At 47.5% G+C, this 24944-nt stretch overlaps 1 protein-coding gene across 2 annotated transcripts in view; it reads left to right on the forward strand.

Moving 5' to 3' along the window:
* The window catches only part of TRAPPC11 (trafficking protein particle complex subunit 11), a 1974021-nt gene that overhangs the window by 1622269 nt on the left and 326808 nt on the right, over window positions 1-24944 (forward strand). For both annotated transcript variants that reach the window (XM_069631477.1, XM_069631476.1), the window contains exon 26: window positions 2076-2187. In XM_069631477.1, the coding sequence (XP_069487578.1) occupies window positions 2076-2187 (112 nt within the window). The remainder of the gene's footprint in view (window positions 1-2075; window positions 2188-24944) is intronic.

The following is a 24944-nucleotide window of genomic DNA, read 5'->3' on the forward strand; positions in this document are numbered from 1 at the left end:
ACGTGGAAACAGAACGCAGCCTCTGAATGTTTCGTCACCAAGGCAACCTCCAGTGTTGCAGAAACAGGGAGATGCTAGTCTGGTAAAAATTACCCGTTTTATTCCGACAAGATGAAACTGTAGGCATAGTGCATCGGAAATGCAGTGAGGCCGTGACAATAACCCTTTCATCCACTTCATTAGTCTGCATGTCCAATCCATCAATCCTAGTGGACAATTCCTGGTACTTTTCTTCTGAGTTGTACAGTTTAGATTTCATTTCAGCAATGTCAGCATTCATTATGGTCAGCATCTCCAAAATCTTGACATCCTCTCTTCCTTATTAATGCTCATCACTTCATCAACTTTTGGCCTCTTTGCGGGTTGGTAGGGCTCAGGAATCAAAGCTTCAGCCATAGTTATAACAGGTGATGTAGGAGCTCAGCTCTCAAGCTGCCATACCTGAAGCTGACAGTTCATACTGTTTTTGCTAGCACTATGTAACCCAGAGGTCCAGTAACTTTGGCTCAGCAGATGTTTTGGACTTCAAATACAGCAACAAAAGCCAGCATAGTCAAATGCGTGGGGTTAATGGGATTCGAGGTCCAAAACATTTGGAGAGCTGCAGGTTTCAGACCCACGATCTAACCTGTTTCTACTATGTCAGTTTGTTGCTCCTGTATGTTATTTGAATCTTTTTCTTACATTTCGTTTGGCAGATCCTTTTGAGCCTTTACACCTTTTTCTTTTAGAATGCTAAGCGTGAAGATGATTTTCTGGCTGTCATCAGTTCTGCTACTCCGGTGACTGAGCTCCAGGTTCTATCTGTTACGCGTCTTTCCCTTGTTTTCTTCAATAAGGTGGTGACTCTGAGCATGAGACTGATCTTTCTTCCCTAGGTCATCTCGATTTCCATCTTTCACAAAAAATCCATCTTCAAGGAGCGCGTTCACTGCCTGGACAACAATAGGCTTGCTGCTATTATGTCTCTCAGACGAGGGACATGAGGAAAGATGTCCAGCTCTTTGTGGGTTGCACTGGTGCCTATGTGAGCAAAGCTTGTTACCAAGCAAACGCTATCCAGATAGATCATCCTTGTATTTCAGTGTGCTATGAACCGGCAGGGTGCGAAGTGTCTGAAGGTCCCGGGTCTGCCCGGGACCACAGGCTTGGTTGGTGGTGGACTTTCCTTTGCAGAGGAATGTCCCTGGGTTAGATATGTCAGGCGGCTATGTAGGCTTCTTTGCACAGGTTTTCCAAGCATTACTGCCTGGATTCCTTGTCTGGTCAAGATGCTAGACTTGGCTGTGCATTCCTCCATAGTTCTCAGGTGTAGGTGGTGGTATGTTGCCCTCCTTCCGTGTTCAAGTTTATGTCCTATTATGGGAGTATATCCAAGATGAGGACTCTTTGGGAAGAAGCAATCCATTGGTTTCCATATATGCTGCCCTTGACATTAGGGCTGGCGACCTGGGTGCCGAGCGGAGCCCTACTTGCACCCCTTTGTGCATGAAAATGTTGTGAGCACAGCTGGTGCTTGAAGAAGATATCGAAGCTGAGTAATCTGTGGGAGTAAAGTCTAATCCATCAAGTATTATTTGTTCTACAGTAGAAGATCATACCCGCCAACATTTGACTTGCCACCACACTCATGCAATTTAGGAAGGAGCAGCCAGTAGTGGCCCTCTTCTTTGGGAAGCATCTTCTTCTTAACACTGCCTATACCAACCCCACCACACCCTGAATTAGAGCTCCTGTTGCTTAACTGTAATGTAACATAGCCCAACTGTAACTCTGCACTCTAACATGTAATCCTGTTAACCTCTGGTCTACAGCACTTTCCTGCTTCTCAAAGCAAAGTCCATGTGCCGTAAATGCCCTGAATCAATAAATAAATAAATAAATAAATAAAGATCTTAGTTCTCTGTGCAGATGTATGTTAGTGCTTTTGCAGTCTATAGGATCTTTCATTTTAAATTAGATTAGCAAATGTGTTGCTGTTAAAGAATTGTTTCTTTGGATGATATATTGTACTAGCAATTGATATACAAGCTGTTATGTAGAGTTGTCTTGTTTTAAAGGTATATTATTTTCAGTTGTTTTACAGACAGCAGAAAGTGCCAGTGAGTGTTTCTGTCTTCGGTGTCCTACTGTAGCAAATGGTCCCTCTGGGGTAGCTACTGGACGCTACGTAATTTCATGGAAAAGGTAAGTGACAAAATAACTATGTAAAAGACTTCCCAAAGTTCCTTATGGATATATTGTTTATTTTAAATGAAAAGCAATATGTTGAGGTGATTTGGCTCAAAATAAAATGCCTCCAGAATTGTGTAAAGTACCATATGTTTTAGTCACTACATATACCTTTAGTGGGGACTACTAATTCCTTAGAATTTCAACAAAATTGCAGCCATAATAGTAGTAAAAACACTGGAGGTACACTGTGGGACTCTTGTGCATGGTGTTATATTTCCAGTCATGTTCTGAATTTATCTCTAAATATGTAATCTTTTGAATTGCATCCTTCCACAGATTCCTCATTTTAGATCTTTCATCCAGCGCCAGCTCTTCTTCGACGTTTTAATCCAGGTGGGGGCGAGTTGCGGCTCTGTACCGAACGTCGTCTGGATCCTCCACTACTTGGCATCTTCGGTGATGTCACACTCGCTATGTTAAGGAGATGATGTGCCCCTCACCTACTATGCCATGCCTGTATCGGGCAAGATCTCTGGCTTTAAATCTTGTAAGGTTTATGTAGCAAAGATATTTTTGTGGCTCCTGTCAAACCATGCACGCCAAGTTCCTCTGGGAAAAGGCTGCAAATCTCTTTGCTGCCCTCCATAAGGGCAGATCTCGTTCTCCCTCTAAATCCCTAGATGCTACCCCAGCAAAGCATGCCTGTGAGGTAGAAAAATGGAACTGGAGGATTTGGGCCCTTCTGAACTCAAAGGTATAAAGACCAAGAAAAGGAGGAAGCACAGGAAAAGATCACACTCCTTGAGTTAATCTCGCCACTCTTGGTCTTCCTCAACAAAGACCCACTTAGCCTCTGCCCCATCAACAATCCTGTCTAAAAAACCTTTTTGGTAGGTACAAAATGATTTTTCCGCCTTGGCTAAAGATGGGGGAATGAATGTTATCGTCATAAATTTCAGTGTGTTCTAGGTACGCCGACATCTAGTGGAAGCTGCGGAGTATTACAGTTTGTTTTTCAAAACTCTAAAATGGGCGTCGACACAGGGCGTGCCAGTAATACTATCCCTACTGTGACGTCCCCTGTACCCAAGATCCCTCACGTGTCTAGGATCCTCAGATTGTTTTTTTCCGCCATACTGGTCGGAAGCATCTTGCGGAGTCCCCTGGCCTTAGCCATACTTTTGCTAAAATTATAAAATAATAATCTATTGACATCCTTCCCCACCCCAACGTCGAACTTCGACACTCGACGCCGGCTGGAGAAGAAATCGACCGTCGGCTGCTGCACAACAGATTTGGGCCTCGGAAGGCCGCTGGCCTCGGCCCGGGCCTGGTAGGCCGCTGGCCTCGGCCCTGCAAGTAGGGAGAGTGGGGGGTGGTACATACTCTACACTCTTGGTATATAGGTACACCTTATATATTTCCTACACTTAACAGCCCGCTGCCTCAAGGTGCGTATGGAGGGTACCCCTTTTCAATCCTGCCCCAAGTGCAACCACAAATACCCTTGGGTCGACGGGCACGCCACGTGCAATCTCTGCTTGCCGAGGGACCACCCCGAAGCGAACTGCAGAGCGTGTAGTAGGTTTAAACCTAAGACACTTAAGGACCGTTCAACGAAGCGTTGGGCCCACCACGCCAGGCAGGCGGCCATGGCAGCGGAGGGCGCCTTCAGCGATGGCAGCGACGCCGTACTTTTGGACGGCGAGGGCATTACGGCGTCGAAAGACAGCCGAGCGCAGGTCCCCGACCTCGGAAGGTCGTCCGGCAGGGCGGCTATGGGGAAGACCCCCGGCGACGCAAGCGCTTCACATACTACACACACTAAACACACTAAGTCCAACCGAGACTCAACGACGTCGAGTTCTCGGAAAGAGGCACAGACAGAACGGTCCGACTCGGTGTCCTCTGGGCGCTCTCGATCGAGATCGCCGCATGACGCCAGGCAATCATCCACTCTTGCCAAGAGTGCCTCGCTCCCTAGGCTAACAGAAGTTCGATCGTCGGAAGACGAAGACGACTTCCACCCCCAGGCCGCGCTCCAGGAGGCAGAGCCCGCAATTAAAACCAGCGAGGCCCCACGCTCGAAGGACAGGGACACCTCTCCCGATCCTCGATGCCAGGCGTCGAAGAACTCCGGAGCCACTAAGGGACAGGGAAAACATTTTTCTACGCACGGGGAGGGGGGAAAACAGCAGAAGAAACTACCTGTACATTCTTCCACACCTGTGAGACAATCCAACCCCCCTAAACAGACAGACAAGTCCAGGTCTGCTGATAGGTCCACAACCAGCAAGGCTACTCAGGATAAATCCCATAGACTTGCTGAGAAAGTCATTCCCAGTTCCAAAAAATGGTCCAGTGAAGACATAGATAGGGTCATGTCAAGAATGTCTTCCTTGGCTGATTTTTATGATAAAAATCCTGAACATTTCCTCTCGTATGATCCACAAGGGGCCACACCCTCAGGCTCTACTGATCCTATCCCCCCGAGTAAGAAGGCCCGGTTTGAAACCCCGATGAGGGCTGAACCCTTCGAGGTACAACCTTATGCAACACCATACTCTCGGTATCAAGGAGAGGCTTCCTTTGCTGGAGACCAAGAGTTTGATATGATAGAAGAGCAAACCGGGACGGGATACTATGGGGATGATGAGGACCAGGAAGAAGAAGAGGATGACCCGGAAACATACAGAATAGATTCCCCGGTAGAGAACGAAGCCCCGGTTACCGACTCCCCGGTCGATAACCAGCCCCTCCTAAATGAGGTTCTCGCTCGCGCAGCAGAACATTTTCACATTGACACCCACGGTGTACAGGAGGAAAGGGACTTCGCAGAAGAGTTAGTGGGAGAAAGGAGGCCGGTTGCCCAGACCATCCCTATCCTTCAATCCATTCAGCGGAGAATAGATCCGTCCCTGGTGAACCCAAACCTCACCAGAGCAGTCAATCCCAGGGTTGAAAAACTTTTCAGGGCAGCTCAGTCTGACCCTCTCTATATAAGAGGACATCTGAAGCCAAACTCCCTAGTTGTTACCAACGCCCGTAAGAGGGCTGGAACACCCTTGTCTTCGTCAGAAGCTCCTCCCGACAAGGAGAGCAAAAAACTATACGGTTTCGGCAGGAAGGTAGCTTCAACGTCCGCCTATCAAGCAAGGATTGCTAACTCCACCACCTTGTTGGCCAGCTACAACTGCCATCATTGGGAAGAAGTCGTGGCTCTCATTGCCTCTGCTCCTGAACCGTTAAAGGGCCAATTAGCTCGGATTTCCGCAGAGGGTAGAGCCGTGTCTGGTTGCATTTTGAAAGCAACCTTCGACGCCGCGGACAACGCAGGCTGATTGATAGCAGAAGGTACTGTTATCAAGAGACATGCGTTGTTACGGCAGTCTGGTTTTAAGACAGAAACTCAGGCATCATTGTTAGACAAACCGGTGGAAGCCGATCTGTTGTTTGGGAAGGCGGTCGAGGACGCACTGAAAAATGCCAAGGACGAATACGAGACACTCAAATCCCTTGGCCAGCTAACCAATAAACCCCCCCAACCAGAGAGGGAATAGTAATTTTCGTCGCCCACGCGCCCAAAATTCCCAGAGAGGATCTAACTATTCCCAGGGGCAGGGTACATAGTGGAACAACAACCAACAGTCTACTCAGGGTTACGGCAGAGGTAATAGGAGAGGTCGTGGTAAAGGCAGAGGCAGCCCCAGCAAGGGAGGCGGCACGCCTCCACCAAAGCAGTGACGCTCAGTTCAGGGTCCCTTCTCACGCAACCCCAGTAGGGGGACGCATTTCAAACTTCACCCAGGCTTGGGAAGGGATCACATCAGACAAATGGGTGCTGTCAACAGTATCCACAGGGTACTGTATAGAACTACTGCAGCATCCCCGGAACCATCCTCCACGACAAAAAGTACACTCCCTAGAACATCAGAAGATTCTCCTCGAGGAGATCGCCATTCTTCTACAAAAGGACGCGATAGAACTCGTCCCGGGACACCAGGTAAACAAGGGTATTTATTCAACTTACTTCCTTGTGCCAAAGAAAGACTTGACAATGCGCCCAGTATTGGACTTACGGCCTGCCAACAAGTATGTCAAGCCCCAGAAATTTCGCATGACCACGCTACAAGAGGTAATCCCCCTCCTAAAAAAGGGGGATTACATGGCAACCTTGGATATGAAAGATGCTTATTTTCATATTTCCATGTTCCCAGCGCACAGAAAGTACTTGCGCTTCAAGGTGGACAGTCGCCACTACCAATTCAAGGTACTGCCCTTCGGGATAGCTTCAGCACCAAGGGTATTCACCAAGGTACTGGCGGTGGCAGCTGCACACCTACGCAGGGAGGCAATCCCAGTGTACCCTTATCTGGACGACTGGCTCAAAACGGGGGAAACCCCAGGAATTTGCAGGACAAACATTTAAAGGACTATCGACCTCCTCCACGAATTAGGCTTCTCAATCAACGAGAAGAAGTCAAGCCTAGTGCCAAGCACCTCAAAACAATTCCTAGGAGCAAACCTGGATACCTAGGAGGGGTTGACCTTTCCTTCAGAAGAAAGAATTCGGAATATACTACTGCAAATTCCGCATTATCAGTCCGGTCAACAAATAACGGTACGCAAAGCAATGCGGTTACTGGGCATGATGGCGCCATGCATTTACCTGGTCCCCCCCGCGCGCATGCGTCCCATGCAGGAATGGTTGGCGAAACAGTGGTCTCAGGCAAGTGGTCAGTGGGACGATCTAGTGGTCGTTTCGCCAACACTGGTACAAAGCCTCCACTGGTGGACAAGAGAGAATCTTGCAAAGGGGAAACCCTTTTACGATCCCGAAGTACAGGCAGTAGTCACTACAGATGCATGTCTGATGGGGTGTGGAGCTCACCATCTCCACCACACAGCACAGGGTCTCTGGTCTCACTCAGTGGCCAAGAACCACATCAACCTGCTAGAGCTTCTGGCAGAGCAGTATTCAGAGCGCTTCAGGCGTTCGAGCCCCATCTACTAAACCTGTCGGTGCAAATCCGGACGGACAACACTACAGCCATGTTCTACCTGAACAAGCAAGGAGGGACTCGCTCGCCAAATCTGTCCAAGCTTGCCCAGAAAATCTGGATATGTGCACTCAGACGGAACATCTTCCTGTCATCGCAACATGTTCCAGGGGAGCTCAATTTTCTAGCGGATGCTCTGAGCAGAGACTCCCTCCCAGAGGAACACAAATGGGTTCTTCACAGAGAGGTCGTAGAAGATCTCTTCTCTCAGTGGGGTTTCCCCACTATAGACTTATTCGCCACAAGCGAAAACAAACAATGCCCAGGATTTGCATCCAGGTTCCCCCAACCAGACTCCCAGGGGAACGCCCTGTGGATAAACTGGTCAGGGATGTTTGCGTACGCTTTTCCACCAACTCCTCTCATCAGGAAAGTGGTGAACAAGATGAACAAGGAATCGATGACGCTCGTCCTAGTTGCTCCCATGTGGGCAAGACAACCATGGTTCCCACACCTACGCAGGATGGCGGTGTGCGAGCCCATCAAACTTCCAGCCTGGTACAACCTACTGTCCCAGCACCAAGGTCAAACAGTGCACCAGCAACCCAACTCAATGAACCTGGCAGCATGGCTCCTGAGGTCATAGAGTTTGGACATCTCAATTTGCCACAGAGGTGTATGGACATCCTAAAGGAATCTAGGAAACCAAACACAAGGCACTATTACTTTGACAAGTGGAAGAGGTTCGTTATCTGGTGCCAGAGTAGACAAATCAACCCGGTTGATTGCACTCCTTCCAACATTGTTACATACATGCTCCACCTGCTAGATGCAGGATTGGTTTTTAACTCACTGAAAGTACACCTGGCAGCCCTCTCGGCTTACACCACTTCCCATAGCAAGGTGTCGTGGTGGAAAGTACCAGTAGTTAAAGCCTTCATGGAAGGAGTAAAGAGACTTCACCCTCCTATTTCAAACCCACCAGCAGGGTGGGACCTTAATGTGGTGCTAGCCAAGCTCATGGGCCCCCCTTTCGAACCCATGCATAAAAGCAGTCTCAAACACCTGACTTATAAAACGGCCTTCTTAGTAGCTATTACTTCTATAAGAAGGGTCAGTGAAATTCAGGCTCTGTCAGTGCAGGATCCCTTCTTTACTATCCATAAAGACAAACTGGTTTTACGCACACACCCTAGGTTCTCACCTAAATTTATATCTAAATTCCATGTAAACCAGTCCATAGAGCTTCCGGCTTTCTTCCAGAACCCGCAAAGCTCTGCTGAGGTGAAACTACATACCCTAGATGTGCGTAGGGCGGTCCTCTACTATGTAAATAAAACAAGACCACTAAGGAAAACAGATCAACTGTTTGTCTCCATAGCTACAGGCAGAGAGGGGGATTGCGTCTCTAAAGGTGCCATCTCAAAGTGGATTATTAACTGTATCCAGCTGTGTTACTCACTCTCTGAAAAGACTCTGCCTTTTACGCCAAGAGGCCACTCTACTAGAGGCATTGGGGCCACTCTGGCTTTCATTGCAAATGTTCCCTTTGACACTATTTGCAAAGCAGCTACTTGGAGCTCTATTCACACTTTTACTCAGCATTACTGCATTGACACTCATTCCAAGGCAGATACACAAGTGGGACAAGCGGTTCTAAGACACTTATTTGCTCATGACCCTTCTCACATCCAACCTCCTTCTTCTGGTACTGCTCGCTAATCTATGCACAGCATGTGATCTAAGCAGATTCCACAAGCCTCAGAAGGGATACATTACTCACCGTAATCGTATTTCTGATGCTTGTATCTGCTTAGATTCACATGCGACCCACCCTTCCTCCCCTCTGAGAGAAGGCGCATGATTGCTTGTAGTCTTACCTTTCTGTCTATCTGCTTGGATTATCTGTACTCACGCTACTCCTCATGCTACCTCATGTCAGAAAAAATACAATCTGAGGATCCTAGATGCGTGAGGGATCTTGGGTACAGTGGACGTCACACTAGGGATAGTATTACTGGCACGCCCTATGTCAACGCCCATTTTCGAGTTTCGAAAAACAAACTGTAATACTCCGCAGCTTCCACTAGATGTCGGCCTATGCACAGCATGTGAATCTAAGCAGATACAAGCATCAGAAATACGATTACGATGAGTAATGTATCCCATATATCCCTTGGTGTTGTGAAAACATGGCCAAATGCTCCAACCACAAGGCTGTCAGGACTATACTGCACTGATGATCCCTAATAACGGTGAAGATAGGTATGTAGTTGTTATGGCAGCCGTGCAAATGTCTGTCTTGGGTTGATTAAGCTATGTATAAAGTAGCACTGCCCTTTTAGACAAAGGCAATTTCCTAGAAAAAAAGGTTTGCATTTGAGCTAATTTCAAAACCCACAATGCCTTGCTGTTGTGGCTCAGAACTGGAGGTGAACTTCCAGCGTTGGCTACTAGTTGGCGTTGTGGAATGTGTGACTTGGCTCAAATGGACGTTCCTACTTTCACATTTCAGGCGAAAGGTTTTTTTTTCAAACCTTTCTAAACCCACCATAAGTTCCTTGGTGTTGTGAAAACATGGCCAAATGCTCCAACCACAAGGCTGTCGGGACTATACAGCACTGATACAAGGGAAACCAGGTATGTAGTTGTCCTGGCAGCCTTGCATATGTCTGTCTTGGGTTATTAATCTATTTATAAAGTAGTACTGCCCTCTTAGACAAAGACAATTTCCTGGAGAAAAAGGTTTGCATTTGAACTAATTTACATACCCACAATGCCTTGCCGTGGTGGCTCAAAACTAGAGCTGAACTTCCAGCGATGGCTACTAGGTGGCATTGTAGAATGTGTGACTTGGCTAAAATGGACTTTCATACTATACACATTTCAGGTGAAAGGTTTTTTTCAAAACTTTTTCAACCCGCCATAACTTTCTTGGTGTTGTGCATTGGTCTCCCAAAGGCATCATGGTGCTATACCCTAAGTAATGTATGCACTGGCTGTGTACCCACAAGAAACTAAAAAAGAAACGTTTTCAAGGCCTGCCGAATGGAGAAATAGACTTTAATAACACGCAGGTAAAAGGGAAGAGAATTCCAAGCCTGTGCCGCAGCCACCGAAAAAGCACAGCCTCCAACCCGAGCAAACCTACACATAGGGACTGAGATAGTAAAAAAAAAGACTGGGAGCGCAGTGCTCTCAGGGGAACATAAGGGCAAAACTTCACCTGAAGATATTCTGCCCCTTTTTTTGTAAAAGGCTCTGTGTACCAAGCACAGAGACTTACACCTCACAGGTTGCTGAACTGGGAGCCAATGGAGCTGCCAAAGAATGGGAGTCATATGGGCACCATGCAGTGGGTAAAGAACCGTTATAGCAGCTATGTTTTGCAGCAGCTGGAGACGGTGGAGCAAATAGTGCGGTGTAGCCAAATAAAGTAAATCACAATAATAATTTCCACTGATTACCAGAGAGGAGACTACAGGGGCCTGAAATTTAACAGGAATAAAAGGCAACGCCTTGTGCACTGTCTGCAGCTTGAAATGACCCTTTGACAAGTGGCTGACACCTGATCCGACATGGCTAATGAGGACATAATCTTGATGCCTAGGTCTTTGACCAATGAAACAGGTTTGGGAAAAGGGCCCAAACTAGCGGGTCAGAACTGCAGGGTCCAGAACAGAGAAGGATTAGCAGTACCAACCACCAGCACCTCTATCTTCTCCCCTTTCAACTTGAGCCAGTTCCAGGCCATCCATCCACCCACAGCCTCTTGGCAACTCCTCAGCCGAACAGCTGTAACAGGCTATAATAGATCGAGCCTTAGATTAATCTGTGTGTCGTAGGAGTAGCACAGGAAGCCATGCGCGTGGATGATGCCAAGAAACGGCTGGATTTAAATGTTTAACATAGTGGGATACAATGAGGAGGCCTGAGGGACTCCACATAAGAGGTACAGGTTGGGACTGAAAAAATGGTAGAGAAACTGGTTGTGAGCGTCCTGCCATAAAAGAAGCATACCAAGTCAAAATCTGACCAGACAGGCCAGCGCAAGAGAGACGGGAGACCAAGGTGGGGGTGGTCCATGGTGTCAAATGCCGCCGAAAGATCTAATAAAATAAGGGCACTCCTCCCTGGTCCACTAACTACATCAAATCATCAACCACTGACACCAAAGACAGATTCAGTACCTCGGCCCAGTCAAAAACCCTATTGAAAGGGGTCAAAGAAGGAGGATAGTTCAAGAAAAGAGCCTAGAAGAGGAGAAACCAGAGACTCAAATAGTTTCATAGAAAATGGGAGCAGGGAAATGGGGTGAAAGTTAGAAAGGATCAGCGAATCCAAAGATGTTTTTTTTAAGAAGGGGGATTACAAGGGATAACCCCTGATGAAAGCGAATCGTTGACTGCCCTGACCAACCACAGGATGATTGCACTTGAAAGTGCCATACAATAAAATGCACCATAGCCAGCTTCAAAAAGATCCAGGCCCATGATCTGTAAAAGCGCTAGAATGTTACTTTAGTCAATATCACCAGCAAGCATGAACTGGATTAAATTGCTGTCATGGTCAAAGAAAAACTCTGCTGTGAAACAGTATTCAAACACCACGTGCTCCATCCAAAACAGTACTTTGTCAGGCAATGTTACCCATACAAACATAAAGATCAATTTCTTAAACTAATGCAACCTCACTTCCTTTTTGCTAAGGATCACGTGTCCAATGACCACGAGTTACACAGAACTTAATAATGTCAGTGCCATTTACAAATGGAGTTGGAGTATAATACTTGTGCTGAATAAAGCACAAGCTAAAAATCACTGCTACATAAAATGCATAGGATTATCACATAAAAATAGTTCAACATGAGGCTGCATACTCAAACATTTCAAAGCCTCAAATTTGGAGTGCAAGTGCAGAAATATAACCATTAGTTACAGACCTAAATGATGTGCACATTCGTGACAGGTTCATAGACAGAAAACTGAATAGGGCTAGCAGTGGGGTGGGTGTAATTAAATATAGTACAAACTGGAGTACATACAAATAGTCCAATAAAACAATAAAATATTGAAAAATAATTCCTCAACATGTTCAGCCCAAATGGGTGCAACCATGTATCATTTTCCTGCATTTGCAAAAAGATATAGATCAGAAGAAACGAGCATCTATCATTTAGCAAATTCCACAACAGTCAGAAACCACCACAGTTTAACAGATACAAAATTGATAAATAGCATATTAATTGAAAAAGACATGAAGTTCTTCATCACCATTGTGGCCATTGCATTTCATAGTTCCCATTTGTATTATTAATCTGGATTCCAAATGACACCGTTTCTGTTCTCTATTGCCATTTATTTTATGTTCATTATTATGTGCTAAGGCCCCAAAAGACATTAAAGCAACATTGCTACCATTTGAATCTTTGAAATGTAGAGCCAAAGGATAATTTTGAATGGATTGTGTCCTCCAACGTATTTCTCATCTTAGATATATTCGTCCAGCTTTAGCTGCTTCGGAAAATTTTACTCAGCAGAGGGCGCCATGCGTCAATGTCGTCGAGTCGAAGTCCCTCGAAGGCCTTTGTCGAGGGTGACTTCATCTGGTATACAAGCAGCACGCGTGGCGCCCGTTGGCCTCAGTTCCGTTTTTCCGCAGTACGTGTTGCTTCGGAGACTCGGCGCGCCTCGATAGTTCTGTGACACAGTTATTGTGCAAGAAGATATTCGAGTGGTCCTCATCATCGACGCCGACTACCCCGTGTTCGGGGTTCAAGAAATGTAAAACCTGCGGTTCCAAAATGTCGATCACGGATCCGCACCGAGAATGTCCGTGTTGCCTCGGCGAAAACCACGATATGGAGGCCTGTACGAAGTGTCAAGCAATGATGGGCAAGGCCTTGCGAGAAAGGAAGGGAAAACTACAGCTAGGTCGAAAACCCGACCAAAAAGCCTCAAGCAACGAGTCGAGATCCCATGAGGAGAAATCTCCTCAATGCGAAAGGTGAAAACGGAGGTCTAGTTCCTGAAGTGGTTCATACCACTCTTTGTCTTCGATGAAAAAGTCCAAAAAGAGACGCCACGGTCCCCTTCCACCTCGTCTTCGGACGAATCCCCCAAGAAAATGAAATACCCCACAAAACATTCTTCCTCCGAAGAATGGGTAGCATTTAGAGTCAAAATGATGGAGGTTTTTGAAAAGGCTAAGCCTCGGTCCGCGCCTTCCTCGGAAGCTGGCCGAGAGCGTTACCGTTCTAACACTCGCGCACCCTCAAGCCCTGGTGATCGAAGGAGGAAGGATCAGGAACCTTCCAGGACCCTGAGTGATAAAGATCGATCGAGTCGAGTCGACCGCTCAAGGACATTGAGGCTGTCCGGAACACGACACACCGCAAAGGATGAGCCTTCGAAGAGCGTCTCGACGCCCATGAAGCCAGCTCCGTCGACGACTGCTATCTCGTTGGCGCCATCGACGTCTTTGTCGACGTCGACCCCGAAGCCTTCTGTGCCTTCAGCCCGAAGGTTTCAAAGGCTCCAGTTCAGCCAGAAACTGACAAAACAGCAAAAGAAAAAGCTGTAAAGACTATAAAACCTTCAACCTCCACTGTATCAGCTCCTCCAGAAAAAATGTCTAAACCTCTACTAAGGAAGGAATATTTTAAATCCTTGACTTCAATTCTTGAAGAACAAGAAAGGTTGGAGGAGGAGGATGTTCCTTTTGTCCTAGATTATGGCACCCCTAATGTCCCAGAATGTCCGATTTCTGAGGAAAGCAGAATGAGGGATTTGGTGGAAACCTTGCATAACGCAAGTGGAATTGACACATCACCTGAAACAGATTTTGGCAGGACAGAACCAGGGGAACATGCCAGTCCCTCATACAGACAACTGATGACAAAGGTGGTGGATTATTTAGGATGGGCTAAGCCACCAACTCAGTTCATCCAGGATGACCTGACTGATATATTGGATCATGGGCCCACCGAAGATCCGATTTTACCCTTCCATGTAGCCTTACAAAATAGGGTGGCCAAAAATTGGGAGACCCCAGATTCAATTCCTCCTGTGAATAAGTCCCTCACTTCTAAATACCGCCCTTCCAGTAGCAACCCCGGCTATCTGTCCAAACACCCTACTCCTGAGAGTCTGGTGGTCCAGGCAGCCACAGCTTCTAATAAGGTGGCGTACCCTTCCATCCCTCCGGTTAGGGACAAGCGTGTGGCGGGTTGGGCACGCAAGGTATTTTCATCCGGGAGTATGGCATTAAAATCGGCCACCTCCACATGTGCTTTGGCAAAATTTTCGTACACTCTGTGGGAGTGCATTGCAATGGCAGCGGAGCACATACCAGAAGGGGAAGAAAGGGAAGGATTCCTAGCCATCGTTAGAGATGGAAAGGAAGCTATGCAAGAATCCCTTCAGTCTGGATTGAATACTGCGGATATCGTGAGCTGGTCCATGGCTACTAGCACAGTCATATGCAGATTTGTGTGGTTGCGAAAGTCGGATTTTGCACCAGACGTGCAAAACCGTCTTTTGAACATGTCTTTTGACGGGTCTCACCTTTTCGGCAACTAGCCTGCCGAGAGCCTTGAGAGGTTGCAGACCTCAAAAGCAGCAGCCAAATCTTTAGGAGCTGCTATTAGGCAACCTTAGCCTTTTCGTACATCAGGAAAATCTTGGAGGGGGCGATCCTATCGTTATTACTCCTCAGGTGGAAAGGCGAGAGGAATGGCCAGTCAAAGAGGCCAGAGAAAAACCACTCGTGGTGGACGAGGTAAATTTCCTAAGCCAGCCACAGCTGCAGCCTCTTTGCCATCAGCAGCTGCAGCAACCGCCACAAATCCAATTTGAGGACTTGCATCACAAGACACCTGTAGAAGGCAGGCTGTCATAGCATCTGCAAGAATGGAGAGCCATTACTTCAGATGTTTGGACTCTAGAAATAATAGGCCAAGGTTACTGCCTTCTTTTTCTAACGCAACCTCAAAGCAATCCACCACGGAGACTCTTTGAAGCTTCCAGACCCGCTCCTATAGCATGAAGTTTTAACCCTGCTATAGAAAGGTGCTATAGAACCAGTACCTGTAGCGGAAAGGAACAAGGGATATGGTACTCCCCATATTTTCTGATCCCCAAAAAGGATGGGGGACTGAGATCCATCTTGGACTTAAGAGGATTGAACATGCTCCTCAGGAAGGACAAGTTCAAGATGGTTACCCTTCGTAAGATCCTTCAGGCCCTTCAACTTCAGGATTGGTTGGTGTCATTGGACGTTCAGGATGCTAATTTCATGTGCCAATCCAACTCAAGCACAGAAAATACCTGAGGTTAGTTGTTGGCGACTCACATTGTCAGTTTCGAGTCCTACCATTCGGGTTGACCTCCGCCCCGAGGGTCTTCACCAAGTTAATGGCAGTGGTGGCAGTGCACTTCAGGAGAGGGGGGATTCACGTCTACCCCTACCTGGACGATTGGTTGATCAGGGCGCGTTCTGCTGAGCAAGCCCTGAATCATCTGAAAGTCAACTGACACTTCCTCCACAGTCTGGGCTTCTCCCTCAATTTCAAGAAGTCACAAATGACACCTTCCCAACAGCTCCAGTTCATAGGGTGTACTAGACACATCCTTGGGAAAGAGCTTGCCTCCCAAGTCGAGTGCTCAAGACATTCTTCCGATGGTTTCCTAATTTTCAAATGCCCAAAATCTCCAGGCCTACGACTTCTTGAGGTTGCTTGGCCTCATGGCATTCTGCATTTTCCTAGTGCCGGAAGCACGCCTGAGGATGAGATCCCTTCAATGGGCTCTAAAGACTCAATGGTCCCAGGACAAATGACGGATCTCCTTCAGATTCCGAACAAGGTTCAGCAGGATCTTCTGTGGTGGACTTACACAGAAAACATCCTAAAAGGAGAACATTTTTGCCAACCATGGCCGGAGATTACAGTAGTGACGGACGCTTCACTCATGGGGTGGGGAGCTCATACCAACGATCTGACAATCAGCGGTCGTTGGTCTCCATCGGGGTCCAAACTACACATCAACCTTTTAGAGCTGAGAGCAATCAGACTAGCACTGAAGGCTTTTCTGCCATCTGTCAGAGGAAAACATGTCCTGATAATGACGGACAACACAGTGGCCATGCATTACCTAAACAAAAGAGGCGGTCTAGGGTCACTACCTCTGTGCAGAGAGGCAATGCGACTCTGATATTGGGCAATTCAGGAAGGAATCTCCTTATCGGCAGTTCATCTAGCCGTGGAGAAGAATATGACGGCGGACGCTCTGAGCAGGCAGAGTACTGTGTCCCACAAGTGTGAACTAGCTCAGGAAGTCCTTCAGGAGATCTTCACCCTTTGGGGAACCCCTCAAGTAGACCAGTTTGTGACCGGAATCAACCAGAAGTGCAAAAGGTTTCGCTCAAGGGAATTTCCCCTGAGAGGAGCCCTATGGGACGCGTTCGTGGTGGAGTGGATCTTCCCACTGCTATACGTGTTCCCTCTGATCCCCGTCATTCCTCAAGTCATCGGGAGGCTAAGACAGTTCAAAAACCACATGATCCTAATTGCCGCGGATTGGGCCAGGAGAACGTGCTACCCGGACCTTATAGATATGTCCATCTGAGGACGTTCTCTCACAAAAGGAGGGTCAGGTTCTCCATCCAGAGGTCAGGACTCTCAACCTTCATGCTTGGTATCTGAAAGGCTGAGATACAAGGATTGGGACCTTCCGGATGAAGTCAAAGAGGTGTTGCTTTCAGCGAGAAGGCCAGCAACAAAATCTTTGTACCGTTGCCGCTGGAAGAAGTTTTGCAACTGGTGCAGGAAAAGAATGTTGATCCTTTTCTGTGTCCTATTCCAGAAGTAGTATCCTTCCTCTTATCATTGGCACATAGAGGTCTCAATGTTGGGACCATTAAAGGTTATCTTGCAGTGCTTTCCATCTTCAAGCGCTCTTCGGAAGAATGTTCCTATTTTAAAATTCCTTTGATAGTACAATTCTTAAAGGGACTCACCAATGTGTGTCCTCCCACTTCTTTCCAAGTCCCAGTTTGGGACCTTAATCTGGTTCGAAGGTTTTTGATGTGTACCCCTTTTGAACCTTTGCACACATACCATTTAAGATTACTAACGTTGAAAAATGTTTTCTTGGTTGCTTTAACATCTGCACGAAGAGTGAGTGAGTTGCAGGCCCTGTCTTCTGGGCCACCCTATACTGTGTTCCACAAGGACAGAGTTGTATTGAGGGTTAAACCCTCGTTCTTACCTAAAGTTGTGTCTGATTTCCATTTAAATCAGAAGACCATTCTGCCCGCGTACCTATCCTCCACCTCATCCCAGCAAGGAGGCGGAAAGATTGCAAAGGCTGGACCTGAGAAGAGCTCTAAGCTTTTACATTTCTAGGCTCTCCAAGCTTAGAGTGGATAATCAACTTTTCATTGGCTACACCGGAAGGAAGTTGGGTCAATCGGTATCAAACCAAACCCTATCACGTTGGATTGTGCTTTGCATTTCATAATGCTACAGATTGGCGGGCAAAGATCCACCAGAAGGCTTGAGGGCCCATTCAACCAGAGGCATAGCCTCTTCGACAGCCATTTAAAGAGGTGTTCCCATAAAATCTATTTGTGAATCAGCGACTTGGTCTTCGCTGCACACTTTTTCTACATTCTATAATCTGGATGCTTCCCACTCTAAAGAGCTTGCTTTTGGTAAAGCAGTGCTGTATTCAGCTATATAATATTAATAATCTACTTCCTCCTCCTCCAAAGAACTTTTACACTGCTTTGGGAATCTATTTAAGATGAGGAATACGTTGGTGGACACAATCCATTCGAAGAACAAGTTACTTACCAACTGGTAACGTTCTTTCGACTGGATGTTCCTCCAACGTATTCCTCATCACCCTCCCATCCTATCCCTCTACCTACACTATCTATACAGCAGAGCAAGAGAGGAAAAACAGAAGTGAGGCCAACGGGCGCCGCGTGTGCTACTTGTATACCAGATGACGTCACCCTCGACGGAGGCCTTCGAGGGACTTTGACTCGACGACATCGACGCACGGTGCCCTCTGCCAAGAATAAAATTCAGAAGCAGCTAAAGCTGGACGAATATATCCACGAATACGTTGGAGGAACATCCAGTCGAAGGAACGTTACCAGTTGGTAAGTAACTTGTTCTTTCATTGCAATTCTTAATAGCTCTGTAATGCTGTAATATTCCCAATTTCAACAGGCCTATGGGGGAGCCAATATATCTGTTACATGAACAATCAATATAATATACCACTTATTTGGTGAGGCAAGTTATGTCTTGACACATTTTCCATAGTCCTTGTTGGCTATGATGGACTCTATCACCCACTTTAGCATACACACACATTTTACATTTATGCATTCATAAAATCCATGTTATCTTTTTAACCTTGCTCTACTGTTACTGCTTTGTGTATGCTTGAAGTCAATTTATCTTTCAGAGAAGGGGCTTTAGAGAATGTAATTTGTGGAACAGGCATAAGCACGTCAGCTAAATCTGGATAATGTAATAAAATAGGCCAATATATAAATAATATTTTTCTCACTGCTCCAGATTGAACACTACATTTTGTGACAAATCTAATCGTAGCTGTTTCATCGCTTCGTGGTTTCAATTTCAGTAACTCAGATCTTTGTCTTTTTCTAGCTTTTTGATAAGCAGAGTTAATGGATGCCCGAGAATAACCTCTCATTAAGAAACAATCACCGATTTTTCTAGCCGCCGATTTAAAATCTTCATATTTTTAACAGTTCCTCCTCATTCTTATAAAATCACCATTAGGGATTCTTGATCTTAAGGATCGTGGATGATGACCGTTGGCATTCAGTTCAACAGAACTAGCTGTCAGCTTCAGATTATAAGAATTATCATTAAGGGAACGGTTGTATTCATGTAGCAACTTCACAGGATCATACCAAAGAATGAATAATTCATCTATATAACGACACCAATGTCTTGCATGGTTCAGATATTTGTCGTATCGTTCTGACCAAGCTGTTGTCTCTTCCCACCAGCCCATATATAAATTGGCCTAAGTGGGAGCCATGAAGGAATCCATGCTGGTGTCTACTTTTTGTTTAAAATAATCGCCCTCAAAGAGGAAAATATAGTGTGTGAGGAAAAATTCTAACATTGTGAGAAGCATCTCATGTTGTTGCTTGTAACCTACTGATCATATGTCTAAGTAATATTTACAAGTATGTTAACCAAGTTTATGCATAATGCTGGTATACAATGACACCACGTCTCCGGAAACTAAAATAAATGATGGCTCCCAGACTAGTCCTTCAAGTTTTAGAAGCAAATCAGAGGTGTCTCTAATGCAAGAATTAAGATTTATGACAAATGATTGCAAAGATTGTCAAGAAATCTTGAGGTGTATTCCCAAGCAAAGAACCAGTGGAAGAAACAAAGGGTCTCCCTGGTGGTTTCATAACGTTCTTATGTACTTTTGGCAAAAAGTACAAAATTAGGGTCACAGGAAAATCATTTTTTAATAAGAGCACATCTTCCCAGTCCAAGAGGCCTCATGTATGCCAATCATTAAGTAGAGAGTCAAATAATATCTTATTTTCTAACAGATCTTTTTCTTCATAGCAGCCTGAATCATATAGCTGACTGTATGCCTCTCGCAGATAAATATTTCAGTCCCAGATGGCCAAACCTCCACCCTTATCTGCTTGGCGTATAACTAGATCAGTGGCCATTTGTAAATCCTTAATGGCCATATTTTGTTTTCTACTTATATTGATCAGGTGTTATCATATTGCTCATGCTTTTGAAGTCCTTCAAGACTAATCAAGACTAATTTTTCAAAAACATTAATCTTGTTTCGGAATATTAGGACAAAACCTTGAATGCACAAGCAAATCGCTCTGTGCTATGATCGCTAACAATGCTATAACTGTTGAAAATTGTGTCAGCATTCACCACTATGTCAGCATTTTGATCGTTAGATTTTCTAGGCATACTAATTTAGATAAATCTTTTACAGAGACGATTGATTTCTTTACTCTTAGAGGGATAGGTTTCAGAATCTATGTTCACTTTGGTTTTGTGATATTTAGTCAATTTAAGTTCCCTTTAAAACTTAAATAAATCAATACGAGAATCTATATAATCAAAGGCACTGTGGGGTAAAAAGATAGACCTAGATAGTTCAACCATATTAAGTACCCTATTAGATATGTTGAAAATGTTTACCATATTCTCTCTGCAGGTTCCCTTTGATCTCCCCCATAATGCCATTTACTATGGTATTGTAAATTCCTTCTCTTATAATATATATGTGCTCTTGGACTTTGCAACGGGAATGCCTGGAGTTAAGCTGGTCCTTAGTTACCCAATGCGCTGAATTTCAAGGATTTTGTTGCGTTAAGTTTACTCACCTTAACTGCACTTCAACTAAAGTTTTTCCCCTGAATTTTAAAGGTTTTGTTATACCATTGTTTTTTTTTGGCGCTCTGTGTATATTTCTCAGTGCCCACTGTATATTTTAAATCCGTAACGGGCCACTATCCATGGCCTTTGGCCATGCCCACTGTACATTTGACAAAACTACCAGGCTTTCAGCCCTTTAAAACGCTATCAAGCCATTGGCCATGGCCCTTGGCCATGTCCAGTGATTTTTCATCTACGACCTCACTGTACCTATACACACATTTAATTTTCTTTTAAACCCCCGCCCCCATAAACACGGCTATAATTGCAGTGTACGCGGGTATCTCTAGTTTTCGCAGAGCCCCGATTATTTTCAAAAAAGTTGAAAAAAATGCTCCCATGGACCCCCACTCGCTCACTAAGAGCCCCTCTGCTCATGGCAAGGACCCCCCACTCCCACCAAATCCTATTTGCCTCCCCAGCCCTCTCCCATCCCCCCTCAAACACTTGTTCCTCCGTGTGACACACTTTACTTTCCTGAACTTGTTTTCTCTGATGTCTGTGGTTATCGTACCGAATAACTGCGGCTGCAGCTAAATGGTTGCGCTGCAAACCCAGTTCTCAGCCCATCGCCAACTCCCATATTTCACATGGTTTCCTCTCTGCCCAGCCCGCCACCTCTATCCTGATGCCATTTCATTGTTTTTCCACCTCCAAAGGCCATTTTTCTCTTTTTCATTTTCGTATACCCTCGGGTATAGTGGCAGCGATCTCTCACATCAAAAAAGAAAAAGATGGCAGCTTTTTCTTTTCTGAAAAGTCTCTCTGCCGCAATGCTTCATGGGGATATAGCTATAATTCGAGGGGATTGGGTCCTCCGACGTATTCCATATCTATGACATGTAATCAGCACAGCTGTGCTGCTTCGGAAACTTTTTTTTTTTCTGCGTCCTGCTTCGATGCGCTGTCATCGAGGGCCTCGTCCGACGTCATCCGATGTGATAAGTAGGACGCACGACGCCCGTAGCCTCAGTTCCTTTTTTTCCGCGAACGTGTTGCTTCGTGATTCTCGGTTCACGCCTCGACTCTTTGGAGTTCTGTTCTTCTCGGTTCTTCGAACCTGTTCGTTTTGTGCAAATCCTTCGTGTGAAGATGTCTTCTACTTCGTCTTCGACCCCGCGTCTGGGTTTCAAGAAGTGCGGGGAGTGTGGGTCCAAGATGTCGGTGACGGACTCGCACGACGCCTGCCTCTGGTGCCTCGGGGAGGCCCACGACACGGATGACTGTATCGACTGCCAGTCGCTCACGTCCAAAGCCTTACGCGAACGTAAGAAGAAGTTGTCGGTAGGTCGGGTGTCCAAGCCCAGGAAGTCGAAGTCTGCGGGGCTTTCGACGGATGATTCGAGGGGTGACTCTCCGCGTCATCGTCGGAAGTCTCGTGTGTCTCCTTCTAGGAGTCGGTCTCGCCACTCCTCAGCCTCTTCGAGGCGTTCTCGGAAGCGCCGACACCGGTCGTCTTCCAGGTCCTCCTCGGAGGACTCTGCCCGGCACGTCGCTTACCCCACCAGCCGTGCGACGCCGGAGGAATGGGCTTCCTTCAGGAAGAAAATGCTGGCGATTCTTGAGTCGCAGGGTACTAAGCCGTCCGCACCCCCGAGTGGGGTCGGTCGTGAGAGGTCGAGAGACACCGCTCGCATGAGTGGTCGGCACGAGTCACGGGAGAGGTCCCGTTCGGACAAGGAGACTCGTTCTCGCCGTACCCGTTCCAGGTCCCGGTCCTCGACGCGTTCGAGACCGTGTGCACCTGTGAGGTCTTCGAGGAAGACATCGACGTCTGAGGCGTCAAGGGCGTCGACAGGCTTTCTCGAGGCTCCGGCTTCGAGGAAGTCGTCGAGGCCGGCGACGGACACGCTCGGGGCTCGGGCCTCGAGGGCTGTGTCGACGCCGCTGATGCTGGAGGCGCTGCGTCTGACGTCGACGCCGATTTCCTCGGCGCCGATGCCGGTTCTCTCGACGCTGGCGCCGATTCGCTCGACGCCATCGACGCCTTTCGTGTCGGAGGTACCCCGTGGCACGGGAGAACCCCCTAGGAAGGCTCTGGTTAAGAGCAAGCACTCTCGGGTGCCTTCTTTTCGCCACCTGGACTATATTTCAGAGGCGGATGAGGATTCTGATGGCCTGGTTCCTAGTCAGGTTCCAGATGAAATTGTCTCGGGCCATAGTCAGTTTGACGATTTGAGACAGTCACTGCATGATGCCAGTGGACTGGACACCTCTCCGGAGGTGGAGTTTTGTAGGCCTGAGCCTGGCTCTCATGCCGATTCCTCGTACCGGCGCCTTATGGCTAGGGTTTCTGAGTACTTGGGATGGTCTGCTCCCCCAGGGGAGTTTGTGCAGGATGATCTGACGGACATCCTTGATGTTGGTCCCCCAACTGACCCGGTACTGCCGTTCCATATGGCTTTACAGAGAAGGGTGGCGGCGGCTTGGACTGCTCCGGAGAGTCTCCCGGCGGTGGGCAGATCCTTGTCGCGAAAATACCGTCCAGCCAGTAGCGGCCCCTGCTACTTGACCAGGCACCCCACTCTGGAGAGTTTGGTGGTGCAGGCGGTCACGGCCCCGCCAAAGCAGGCGTCGTACCCTACCATCTCTCCTGATAGGGACGACAAATGTTTTGATGGCTGGGCGAAGAAAGTGTTTTCTTCTGGTGGTATGGCGCTTCAGGCGGCCAACTCCATTTGTGCCTTGTCTCGTTTCACACACACTCTGTGGAACTGTGTTGCGTTGGCGGCTGAACATATTCCCGAAGGGGACGAACGGGATGGTTTCCTTGCTATGGTCCAGGATGGTAAGGATGCCATGTGTGAGTCTGTTCAGTCGGGTTTGGATTTAGCTGAATGCGTCAGTAGGTCCATGGCGGCGAGCACCGTGATACGCAGGTTTGCGTGGTTGCGGAAGTCGGGGTTTGCTCCTGATGTGCAGTCCCGGCTCCTCAACATGCCCTTTGACGGTGAACACCTTTTTGGCAGCAAGGCTGACGAGAGCCTTGAGAGGTTGCAGACCTCAAAAGCTGCAGCGAAGTCGTTGGGCGCTGCAGTTCGCCAACCTCCGCCTTTTCGTCCTAGGGGACAGCAGTGGAGGGGTGGTTCCTTTCGCTATTACTCATCCTTCAGTAAAGCGAGAGGAGCTGGCAGTCAAAGAGGCCAATGCAGGGGTACCAGAGGTGGACGACAGGGTACCCGTGGTGCCAAGGCCGCTCGGGCAGTTGCCTCTTTGCCCTCAGGTAACACTGCAGCCGCTCCCGCTCAGTCGTGAGGCCATGTCCCATGGTTCGCCGGTTGGGGGAAGGCTGGCGCAGCATCTTGTAGAGTGACAAGCCATTACTTCAGATGTGTGGGTTCTGAAGATCATAACCCACGGCTACTGTCTTCCCTTTCGGCACAGGCCTCGCGACAATCCACCGGGGAACCTCTCTTTGCAGAGTCCGGATCCGCTCCTTGCGCAGGTAATTCAAGCCCTGCTGGAGAAAGGCGCCATAGAACTGGTGCCTGTAGCGGTGAGGAACAAGGGATGGTATGCCCCTTATTTTTTGATTTCGAAGAAAGACGGGGGATTGAGACCCATCATGGACTTGCGCGGTTTGAACAAACTCCTCAGGAAGGACAAGTTCAAGATGGTTACTCTCTCTCAAGTCCTCCAGGCCCTTCAGCTTCAGGACTGGTTGGTGTCACTCGACCTCAAGGATGCTTACTTCCATGTGCCGATCCATCCCAAGCACAAGAAGTACCTGAGGTTCGCGGTTGGCGACTCGCACTTTCAGTTTCGGGTCCTGCCGTTCGGATTGACCTCCGCCCCAAGGGTTTTCACCAAGCTCATGGTGGTGGTGGCAGCGCATCTCAGGCAAGGGGGGATTCACGTCTACCCCTACCTGGACGATTGGTTGATCAGGGGGAGCTCTCCCGAGCAAGTCCTGGATCATCTGTCCGTCACCTGCCGCTCCCTTCACAGGCTGGGCTTCTCCCTCAATTTAAAGAAGTCCCATTTGACGCCAACACAGCGGCTCCAGTACATCGGAGCAGTGCTCAACACTTCCCTGGGGCAGTGTTTTCCTCCCCAGGTGAGGGCTCTTCACATTCAGCAGATGGTGCACAAGTTTCAGCATGCCCAGACGCTCCCTGCGTTCGAGTTCTTGAGGTTGCTCGGCCTCATGGCATCCTGCATTCTTCTGGTGCCAGAGGCTCGCCTGCGGATGAGATCTTTTGCAGTGGGCACTCAAGACGCAATGGTCGCAGTCCTCCGGCAGGATGTCGGAGCCGGTTCAGGTGCCGCCCTCGGTCGCCCGGGATCTT

The sequence above is a fragment of the Ambystoma mexicanum genome, chromosome 6q (assembly GCF_040938575.1).
Source record: "Ambystoma mexicanum isolate Mex_15411 chromosome 6q, UKY_AmexF1_1, whole genome shotgun sequence".
In the NCBI taxonomy this organism is placed as follows: domain Eukaryota; kingdom Metazoa; phylum Chordata; class Amphibia; order Caudata; family Ambystomatidae; genus Ambystoma; species Ambystoma mexicanum.